The 12,222-nt window shown below is 35.7% G+C and overlaps 1 protein-coding gene across 1 annotated transcript; it reads right to left on the bottom strand.

Moving 5' to 3' along the window:
• Nucleotides 1-6,995: 6,995 nt before the first annotated feature.
• Nucleotides 6,996-9,207, bottom strand: LOC149786984 (uncharacterized). Its single transcript, XM_089978312.1, has 2 exons — nucleotides 8,866-9,207; nucleotides 6,996-8,214 (listed from the first exon to the last, which is right to left on the bottom strand). The coding sequence occupies exon 2, from the start codon at nucleotides 8,182-8,184 to the stop codon at nucleotides 7,630-7,632; it is 555 nt and encodes a 184-aa protein (XP_089834438.1). The 5' UTR covers nucleotides 8,185-8,214; nucleotides 8,866-9,207; the 3' UTR covers nucleotides 6,996-7,629.
• Nucleotides 9,208-12,222: the final 3,015 nt, after the last annotated feature.

Below are 12,222 nucleotides of genomic sequence, written 5' to 3'. Positions count from 1 at the left end.
GCTCAGACATCAAAATGTGCTTGCCAAAATGTACGTAATTTAAAAAACAAAAACGAATTGTCTGTTGGGGAAAGATGATCGTAATATCAGATAGGTGAGTGACTAACAGTTGAAAGAAGATAATTTGGATATTTTGCTGTAGAAGAATGAGTCACGTGGGATATAGAATCCATCAAATGGTCATGATATTTCTATCATAATGACGAATACCTAATACCTCCACGTCATGTGACTAATTCCTCCACGTCATGTGACTAATTACAAGTTAAATCATGAACATCAAAGTTTTCAAGCCAAGTAAAATGACGCCTACGTTCCTGAAATATATGAATTCGTATTAATTTATATGTTATCTTTAGTTATCTTGTACAGAAATGTCGATATATACACACACCGGAAAAAAAAATATTAATGTTTTAAATTCATATTTACGAAATGTGTTAGCATTAGAAAAATATTGACATTTCAAGTATTTCTGAACGACGCTAGTAATTTATGATTTTAGAGATGAGCGACTCATTCCCAAATATAACTGGTATTTCATAAGAAACTTATTTTGATAAGAGAGCTGTGTTTTCCAAAAGCGGTATCAATCATTCCTGGCGTCACTATGTCACAGATGGATTTTCTGTATTGGGTGGCCAAGTGGTCCAGTGCGCACGCCTTTACACATCACTCGCATATCTAAGGGTCCCTAGTGGTCTGTGGCGATCGTCTTTACCGATGGATGATATTTCACATTTGTCTGCCTGGTTTCGAGTCTTTGTCTCGGCCAATGTGTGCATGTGACAAAGCTGACTCATATCTTCCGATATATCCATGTTTCATCCCGGATCTTTACTGAATGCCCCCCCCCCCCGGTTACACTGGCCGCCTTGTGCAACCAATTTCTGTTATATAGCCCAGAAAAGTAAACAAATTTACACATCTTAACTCTGTCTTGCAAATATAGATGATATTGCAGATAATCTACTTAGTGCACGAGCCTTTGTGCGAACGACAATTATTTCTCTTTCTAAAAGCATGAAAACTTTCCATATATACACAGTACCGACTTAGAAACTTTACAAGATTGGTCAAATAAATGGCTGGTAAGCTTCAACCCAGACGAAGCCGAATGTTTATTTTTCAACACTAAAGAATAATTCACTCTTTCCCAAATTGAAGTTCCAAAATGAATCACTCGCATTTCTGGAAAATCATCAGCCTTTAGGCATACACCAAGTAAAATATGGACTTGGAGGTTGCATATTAACAATATGCAATAGAAAACATCTAAATTAATAAACATTGTAAGACTCAAAAAGTACAAAAATGCGTAGAAACTCTTTATATATATATTTTACTTAACATATATAACGTCTATTTTAGAATATGCAGATGTTGTTTAGTACGGATGTTCAAACGCAGACAGATTAGAGAGATTTCAGTTAGAACCTAGTGGGCTAGACATACAAGCAAACGTTATGAGGAATGAGGCTGAGCACTGCATTCAGAAAGAAGAAAATCTCGCAAGTAAGATACCACGTAAGTAACAAATTCTCTGTATTAAATTTCAGGCCTGAAATAACAAAACAATCTTTCCTTGACTCTTCTATTCTCATGTGGAATGTCCTATGTGAAAATATCAAATCGGAAAGCGATTTCTTGATAGTTGTAAAATCTGTTATTATGCTGAACAGCTTTCCTTCTTCTTATCTTTCTGGTGGACCGCAAATACTCTGTGTCATTCATACAAGGATTGGAAATCAATGTACCGACGTCCAGAAAGATCAGTGGAACAATCTCCTGCTATAAATCTCTATGCAACTACGAGATAGAGCAGACAGTGCACATTATTATATTTATATGCACTCAATACATATTTCACATGCAAAATCTAATACTTAGTCAAAAGGAAATCCCCGTCTCGATCTCTATAAAGTCTCTTATTTAGCAGAACTGAACGTGCAACTGAGAAAAAAATTGAATATGTTTTAGTTGTTCCAAAAACACATTAATGATGCGAGGCGTTTTAAATAGTGTTACTTCCTTCGATTTTATACATACAGGTTATTATTAATAAATAGTGTGCTTCGTCAGGCAGTAGAACTATCACACCATAGTAATGTTGATGCATTACATATGAAATGCAATTCCGTCCGAAGTTAACATCATTGTTTACTTACCTTGTATATCTCTCCTCTTTATTTCTTTTTTTTTTTCTTCTCTAAGCTTTATTCTTCAACTAGAAGACCATCTATTTTATCGCCAATGTTCTTCTTTTTCTTTAACTTCTTCCAATTTGATCAATGGATATCAAAGTATTAGAATGGGAATGGGACATATACTGTTGTGAGAGCTTGTAGGCCTTTTGCATAATTTAGGAAATAAGAAATGTTTAAAGTAAAACTTAATATGCGTGAGTTCAAGTTTTGACTCATTATCATCGTCATCATCTTTATTTCCTTGAATGGAAGATTACATGATATAAGAATAAATCATCTAAATACAATCAATAAATAAGCATTTATAAAAAAAATTAAAATAATAATATTAGAATACAAATTCTTACACTATATCAGTCAACAAAGTGTTCGTCAACTGCACAAGTTGCAAGTTTCAGTACCTTTATTTGCAGAAGATAGCTGCACACTGCGGTTATTCCTCCACTAAAGATACTGTCTACCGTGGTCATTTACACGCTATCATGTGCTGCAAAACTGCGTTAAACCACGCAAAGGCAAACAAAAATGATACTCGTATCTCATTAAGGGAATGAACTATTATTAAATAATACATTTACTCTCCATTAATGGCATTATGCATGCTTCTAGCTTTCCATTATGGAACAAAAGGTACAGCTGATGCATATTTAGGACTGTAAACTCTTGTGTTTTATTCCATGCATTAAAATTATAACATTATCCATATTTTCTTTGTTATTTTCTCGCTCAAGCTGAAGAATATAGCACACGACGAGATAGTGCAGCTTTAGAGTATAAAACGCATGTATTATAATTTCATTAATTGTTTCTGATCATTTTATTAATATTATTATTAGTAGTAGTAGTATTAGCAGCAGCAGCAGCAGCAATAGGAGTTGTTGTTGCTGTTGATGTATTTATAATTATTATTATTAGTAGTAGTAGTAGCTTCTATTGTTATCAAAATATTCCTCATCATCAGCAGTAGTACCAAAGGAGTAGTTGTAATACAGTTATTTACTACTACTACTAGTAGTAGTAGTAGTAGTAGTGATGGTATTAGATGCTTGTACCTTATGATTTCATTAATTGTTTCTGATCATTTTATTATTATTATTATTATTATTATTATTATTATCATCATCATCATCAGTAGTAGTAGTACTATTAGTAGCTTCTATTATTATCATACTATCCCTCATCATCAGCAGTAGTACCAAAGGAGTAGTTGTAATACAGTTATTTACTACTACTACTACTAGTAGTAGTAGTAGTAGTAGTAGTAGCAGTAATGTTGGTATTGGCTGCTTGTAACTTTGGAGCTTATTTACCATTTATATACAGGATTAACAACCTGGCATTGAAGATCTAATAGAGTCTGAATATCAGCAATGGCACATCCAGCTGGGGTGAGTGAGTGTAGTGCAACATTCGAAATAGGCTCAACATTTCGCTTTCTCTTTCTCGAAGGAAAAAGAAAATCTTATCAATCGCATAGAAGCACGCGCAACATTATTTCAGTTAATAAGGACGGTGCCATCATATCTGCGTGGGAAAGAGATTGTGGGGATATTTACGGTAAAAACAATATTTTCAGCAACGCAGTGCGTTTTTTCAAGAACTGCTTTTGAACATATATTTATGTTACGTCATAGAAGTGAGTAGTTCACATCCTGCGTATGTATGGTCCACGCCACGTTTTCGAGGTTTACGTAACACATCGTGCTATAATTTAAGTTGTTTAATTTTACTAAACTGGGAAAGCTTAGTTTGCTGTTTTTAATATTTATTCAAAAATGGTCATGTCGTTTACAGCTGTCTTGAAGAAAGCCATTTTGTGACATTAGATGAATATGAACGGAATTTACACGTAGCGTTTAAGTAGCTTTTTTCTTATTCCTGCCTCTTGACTAACCGTGTGTGATTTTTTAAAATCATTAACCCAGTTTTGATTGTTTATGTAATTATAACGATCGTACACGTTGGTATATTTCTAAAGAGTACAGAAGCACCTGGACAAAATGTAATACCTCAAGACGAACCATTTCCTTAATACGTCGAAAAGTAAACTTGCAACTCTGGCTCAAACTCTGCCTTAATATTCTAGAAGGCAAAGTTTGCCCGATTCATCTAAAACTCCTTCTACGTATGTATAGTTATAAACGTGGAAACTTGGAGCTAAAACATTTCCGCACAGCACAGCACAAATCCCCAGACAACAACTCTTCGTCTTCAAAGGTTTTTCTTTTTTAACAATGGCATAAAAAGTATACAGCAAGTACAATATCTGATACCTATATTATGGTTTATTTCACACTGCTTTAGAATTATGTATAGGTCCTAATTCCAACACTATTTCCATTACTTGTATCATAGTTCCTCATTGGTGGAAGTGAATAAGATACAAGCAGGTCAAGCTGGGAACTGCAGCCATAACTTTAAAAGCAAAATAGACAACTTCTGAAGACATGACATAGTGGTATAAACGTTTGCAAAACAATGAGATAAATATGGTTTTGATTTCGTAGCATGATTATAATGAATGCAGAATTGGTGGCTATTTATGCTTGGAAGAGGCGATGCGTTATGGTATCATCGACAAATCCTTTTAAACAGATACATAATGGTGGATTAAACAAATGATCAAGTGGACATATAATAGATCCATTGTCAGTTTATGGGTATTCTCGTTTAGTAATTGTGACCTGACTAAAGGGTCAATCAAGTATGCATGTGCTAGATAGTTGGTCCGTGAATGTGTATTCGCATGTAGTAATGGTGGATGGATTAAAAATCAAGTATACATATAACATATATATGGTCAGTGAATGAGTATTCTCATGTAGAATATGTACAAAGGGAAAATTGTCGAACTGCACAATAGCGCAGAAGCACAAGAGGTGCCTGTATTGCAGTGTTGACCAATAAAACAAACCTCTCACGTATGTCACAATTATATAATCATCAGAGTGGCTGAGTGATTGATGGCGCTCGCCTGTACAGGTCAGTCTCATCTGATTATATTCCTCGTTGGTTCAAAACTAATCTCGGCCAACGCGGGTATGTGATAAATCTTGCTGCCTGCGTCCCTTGGGGGTGGGGTGATTGTACCCCAAAAGAATCGATATTAAATCTAGCGTCATCTCCACTGGATAAAATATCGTATTTTGTGCCACACGTTGAACACAGAAAAGAAAATGTCATCTGTTTACTGAGAGATAAAAAATATTTTTGTGAGGAATACAATGTATGCGGTCTATTATCATTGGTCAATAAGTTCCACAGTTAATTTAATCACAAGAGTTGTGAAAATTGTTGAAATAAGTTGTATTAAATTAATGGTTGCAATTACAAGTTTTCCGACTTTATTTTAAAATACATTTTGTTTTAATGTTCTTCGCACACTTATGAGTGTGACTGGTGTTCTGTATTCTATTAATTGAATGCCATCTCTTTGGTTGAAATTAAGCTTCTAAATGGAATCTTGTGTAAATCCTGAGCAATCAAGAGTGAGGAAAGGGCAGTTGTTTATGGTATAGTTTGTACAGATATCTACCTACTTTCGTGGTTTTATTGACACAGATGACTTCTAAATATTTACAGTACGTTCGTTGCATCCATAATGGCGTGCAAGCGATACGCATTACATTTTACGTCATTAAGGCTTATTGAGAAATAATTACCTATTGTACGGTAATTTAATGAAGGTATGTGATTATTTATGTTTTTGACGGAGTAGTTAATCAGGTAATGTGCACGTAACAAGTGATTTTTATTGAAATCGTCATCGTTAGGACTGTAATAACTTATGTAACGTCAGAAACCATAGGTGAATTCAGTTCAATTGCAAATGGTCGCTATACATGCATGGGCCAGAAATGCTGGTGCCAAGTAGATATTGGCAAAAGAAATGACTATCAACCTGCCAACGTACTACCTACATACCTTCATATATCACCCAGTCCGTCTTGCTGTTTTCCTATTTGTATGATGTTATTACATTTTTTAAACATTATGCTTACATACTTTAATTACATTGGAAGCATGCAACAGACCTAGGGCTTTTGTGGTAAATGAAATTAGTTTCACAATTGCCTTGACACAGTACAATGTATCGTCACCAAGCTAGATCAAAAAGATCACCTTGGTCTGAAGTACAGTGTATCAAAGTACGTAATGTGTTAAATACCTATCCGTTCTGCATTATTTTTTATACGTCAAAACAATTATGTTACTTGAAATGTTGTTTATAAGTGTCAGAAAGATATATGGCTAAATGTACGTCTACCAGTTTAATATCTAGCAACCAGGTTTGGTTTGATTTGTTGGGGCTAAAACATTGCTAGTTGCTTTTCTAGCAACGAAATCTTAGGTAAGAATAGCGCCTTTTTAATTTTAGGAAACCCCGTGTCATTTCAATGAAGCAACTTTTCAAACAGAATCACACCTTGTTAATTTTAAGAATACTATTTTTTTTCTATCCGTCAAGTCTTACGCCAACAATGCAGTATAACTTCAATTTGTACAACAATCATTAAAAGCAAAATAGTATGTATTCATCTCCCTTTGCCAATCTTTTTATTATTTTGCTATCATTGTTAACAAAGATCGCTCTTAGCTTCAATGCAGCTATTACAGAGTTTTTTTTTAATTATATTTTTCATTTATTATACGCATTGATCGCTGATATTTCTTGTTTCTAAAGGAACTGTAGACTTCAACACAGTACAGGATACAGCATACGTTATCGCCTTCCATCTTGGATTCTTCGTCGGGGCTAGAACGTGATTTCATTAAAACATTTCAATATTAGGATTTCAAATAATGTATTTGTGCACTATTCTTGGATTACATTTGGATTTGATTCTTAGAACCGTAAGTCCTTATTTTTTAATTTTTACAGTATTTTTCCATGGAAATAAATTATTTGTTAAATTTCTCAAAGGTTGTTGTTTTCACTCTTTCTTGTGTTAATGTTTATTCGAAACACGTAACAGAATGCAGAGCATGTTGTCCGTTCATTTGAGTGTAGAATAAAAAAAGATAAGTTATACTTATCAAACCATTGCATCAATCATTTAATAACGTATGTACTTTACATTGGTGTTTCTTTCGATGTACAACGGCTTTATTTGTACCAGTGACGTTTCAAAACCTTAGCTACAAAACCTTTTCTTAAAATATTAGGAAAATTGTCAAATGATTTATAAAGTGGACTGTAGAATATTCCAAATCTGCGAGTTATTATCATAACGCTTTCTTTGCTAGCTAGATATAACTTAGCACACCATAACCCATACCAGCTACAATCTTTGGAACACTTCCATGTTCGAACATTTCATACCAAACGTGTTTAATATCAATGAACATTTATCCTCTTTAAAGAAGGAAGACGTCTTTGTGCTACCACAGCTGATGAAATGACATCACGAAGAACTTTTCGCTATCTACGTATCCCAGAGCATGCCAGAAAGCAGGTAATGGGGTTGACGGTTCTATTTTCTGAAGACACTGATTGCTTATGTTCTCGGCCGCATTGTCTCAAATCAGCACCGGCACGCACTAAAGTTTTCACCGCCAACGTATTTTGTTTTTGCGAGGCGTAAAATACTGGAGTTCTACCCGTATCGTCTCTGACATTCACGTCAGCACCCTTTGATATAAGAACACTAATCACACTGACGTCACCACGATGTGCTGCCAAATGCAAGGGGGAACAGTTCCCCGGAAGTCCTTCCGGTTTACCCATGGGAAGGTTTACATCGACGCCGGCTTTCAATGCTATTTTCACCATTTTCCGTTCTCCACGTAATACAAAAGCATGAAATGGAGTCCAACCTTCCACTTCCGTTATGAAGACGGTTTTGGCATAAGTTTTGTTCCGTTTGATGAGTTTTCGCCCAAAATCAACTAATCTGTCCTCTTCGCGTTTAAGAAGTACGAAAAGGGCGACTGCATCTCTGAATGGGTCAAGGCCGCTCATTGAGAAAAGTTTCATGAAGATTGTTGATTATATTTCTCGATTGTCCTGTAGAGTATAAATTAGGGAAATAAAGATGATGGTGTGATTATGATGATGATATTAATGATGAAAGGTGGCGCTGATCGGAACTTTAGAACATAAGGTCGATCAAAACAGGATTTGAATAATGAATAGTGATGATGATGATGACGGCGGCTTTCAGATATATATATATATATATATATATAGAGAGAGAGAGAGAGAGAGAGAGAGAGAGAGAGAGAGAGAGAGTCTTTGTGTGACTATGTTTGTGTAGTAATGGCGCAATTATGAGATTCCCATCATTTCAATCTAACCACGTTATTCGGGAGATGAGAAAACTTACATGCATAAGGAAAACAGTAAATTCAGGATCTGAGAGATAATCTGGAAAATTACAAATCTTAACGACGGTGGTGATGGTGGTGGGGACGGTAAACATTCTTTTAAAAAATGGTTGAAGAAAGAAGAAAAAAGAATTTAAAAGCAGTATAACAATGAGTAAACTGCATGTCTACATGTCGAGCTTGTATTGTTGATTGGTTAACTATTAAATACATCATGCTTGCAACAATTTAGAAAGAAAACTACAAACTCTATTAAAGATAAAATTACTTAAGATAAAGCATGTGTTGTCACAATGAATAACAAATAGAATCAACAATATCACTGACTTACGTTTGTATTAAACCAGCCCGTTTGACGAATATCAATCTGCACTCTTCTCCGTCAAAAGTAGATAATAAGAGACCGTTCAACACCTGGGAGCAATATATTTTAAAACGAACCCCCTGCTAAGCACTCCTAGGTCATTCCTGGAAATCATACCATAACCGCTCTCAACAGCTCACAATCTGTATCCTCTGATATTAAAACGTTCGATGGCACGTTATCAAATTAATTGCTTTTTAATCCTTTTAATTCTGTTAAAAAGCAGGTATCGTACAACGTAAGCATGGTAAATATGTCGTCCTCATTTTCAGGTCCTTCTTTAAAAAGGAAATTGTTGAAATGTTAAAGGAAACAAGATAGACTATTCTACTATCATACAGGTTACTTCCCTTTGTATAAATGAATTACATTCCATAGTAATTGGTCGCTACAAACTATGGAAAACATATATAAATAGTTTATTCATTTTCAACCTACCGTGGATGTGTCTATAGGTAACGTCACAGACAAAAGAAAGTCCGTTCGTGTAAGAGGTCAAAAGTGTATTTTATGTCAAATATTTGAAAGCCGGTTAAGATTCACAATAAGAAGGATCGGCTACCGTGATGTGTCTTGGGGGAATTTTTTGTTCTGCTTACCTCGGCACGAAATAACCATTAAAGTGTTGTTGTGTCGCACAACACTAAACCAAATTAGCTGGACACTGCATTGTAAAATATCTGAATCTCCGTCTCAAGACAGGGATTCCAGTTGAAATTTCATGTGACAACAATTTTGAGAAATACACAAAAGCTCAACTATGTTGGGCAACTATTGATAAACATGTATAACAGAGAGATACGTTCAGAGGGCTACTAAAACAAATCTAAGATAAGAGAATTCAATATCAAACTTTTTTTTTAAAAAAAAAAGCTTTTTCTGTGTACGAACAACAAGCATTAAGATCAAGCAAATTAACTAACAAGAATGAGCAAACTGTTGTATGGGACATACACAACACAAGCTACATAACACAAGCTACACAACACAAGCTACATAACACAAGCTACACAACACAATATGGTATATCCCAGGCTGATGCTCAAATGACATATATAGAAATAAGAATGGTATATACTATGGAATTTGTGTACAATTAATCATATGTATAGTTACACCATATCAGTGGGTGTGGACCGGGGAGGTGGAAAATGCATATCAGGTAGAAAATGCCTACTTGAATATCTCGTAACGACTTTAGCAGTAAATGGGGTCACCCTAGCGACAATGGGAATTAGCATTACAGAGACCCCTGGGTCACTCTAGCGACAATGGAAATTTAACATGGAGAAAAATCGTGGGTCACTCTGGCGACAAGGGAAATTTAACATAGAGAAAAATCGTGGGTCACTCTGGCGACAAGGGGAATTGAACATGGAGAAAAATCGTGGGTCACTCTAGGGACAAGGGGAGTTGAACATGGGGAATAGAGTTTGGGTCTGTCTAGGGACAAGGGGAATTGAATATGGGATTTTTTTTTTTTAAATTTTTTAAATTTAAATTTAAATTTAAATTTAAAAAAAGGGGTAGGCAATTGAAAGGCTATCTCTTTTCGAGAAATATGGCTGGCCCTGAAAAGGGCCTTTGGGTTTTTTCTTCTTCTTCTTCTTTTAACTTCTTAACTTTTTCCACCATCGTCTTATTTTGTCCATCATTCCTTTCTTCTTTTTCTTTTCTGTTTCTGGTATCCAGTCCGGGTGACCCATGGCTCGGAACTTGGCCTGTATTTTCATCCAGTTGTTATTCAGTTGGTCGAATTCTAATTTCTTCTTCTTATTCTGTTCTTCCTTTCTTTCTTTAGTCCACCTTTCCTTTATGTTTTCTACTTCTTGGGTCATCACTTGTTTCATTATTTCTTCTCCTTTTTTCAACCTGTTCAGTCCCCTCTTCATATATGACAACTCCGTCCAATACACTATATGTTCTAGGAAGCACCGGACTTGGATGACATAATCCAGTGCTTCCTTCAAACTCCCCACTCTTACATAAGGTGGGTCAATAAATCCTCTTGATTTGTTGACTTCATCTTCTATCATTCCTTCTATTATATGTCTGGCGGCCTTTATACGTTCGACTTGACTGGTTACCAAGTGTTCTTTATCTTCATACTCCCATTCCTTTTGTATCCTTTCTATAGCATATTCTGCATATATTATCCAGAAATAGATATGCCTCAATTGATTAAATAAATCAGTCACTTGCGTCATCTTGTCTAGATTTTTCTTTGTAGAATGGTTTGAACGACGAATACTGTGGGTTCTTATACGAAAGCGCGGACGTGAAGGAAAACATCCCCTACTTTTTCATTTCATATAATAAAACCCAAACTACACTCTCCACATACGCTAAGAAACAATTAACAAAATCCATAATCTACTATCCACACAATCGTACGTGAGCGCTTACAGAACCCTAACTATACTCTTCACATACGCTAAGAAACAATTAACAAAATCCATAATCTACTATCCACACAATCGTACGTGAGCGCTTACAAAACCCTAACTATACTCTCCACATACGCTAAGAAACAATAAACAAAATCCATAATCTACTATCCACACAATCGTACGTGAGCGCTTACAAAACCCTAACTATACTCTCCACATACGCTAAGAAACAATAAACAAAATCCATAATCTACTATCCACACAATCGTACGTGAGCGCTTACAGAACCCTAACTATACTCTTCACCTACGCTAAGAAACAATAAAGAAACCCATAATCTACTATTCACACAAACATACCTTAGCTCTTACAAGCACCAACACACAAACACATACCCTCACACTATCTTAAAAAAGAGTTAGTGTTTATATTCACACTACTCTACCTACACATTGGCAAATCGATGGTTATTTCTTTTCTAGAGTATTGGGTAGCCCTGAAAAGGGCTGTTTTTTTGTTTGGAACTTCATGGACACCTGGTTAATGGTGGCACCTTCCAGGCTTGGCGCCGCATACACATCTTATCCCCCAGTTACGTTTTACCTTTTGGGGGGAGAGAGCAGAGGCAGGATATGTCGCTTCAGAATCCCAATTTTCGCTCTCTGGGATTCTGAAATTTCTTCTTCTTCTCTCCTTTTCCTCCTCCTCCTCCTCCTCCTCCTCTTTGTATCTTCTCTCCTCCTCTTTGTATCTTCTTTCCTCTTCTTCTTTATATCTCCTCTCCTCCTCTTCTTTGTTTCTTCTTTCCTCCTCCTCTCTTATCCTTCCCTCCTCCACAATGGCTTCCGCGGCCAGTTCATTTAATATACGCCTGGCATATTCCAGATGCACATGAAGTTCCAACAGTTTCTCCAGTCTCGTGTTCATTTTTGGT

Source organism: Sinohyriopsis cumingii, chromosome 12 (assembly GCF_028554795.1).
Source record: "Sinohyriopsis cumingii isolate HCF-2022 chromosome 12, ASM2855479v2, whole genome shotgun sequence".
In the NCBI taxonomy this organism is placed as follows: Eukaryota; Metazoa; Mollusca; class Bivalvia; order Unionida; family Unionidae; genus Sinohyriopsis; species Sinohyriopsis cumingii.
The sequence above is the reverse complement of the archived record's forward strand: the minus strand, read 5'-3'. Positions and strand labels throughout refer to the sequence as shown.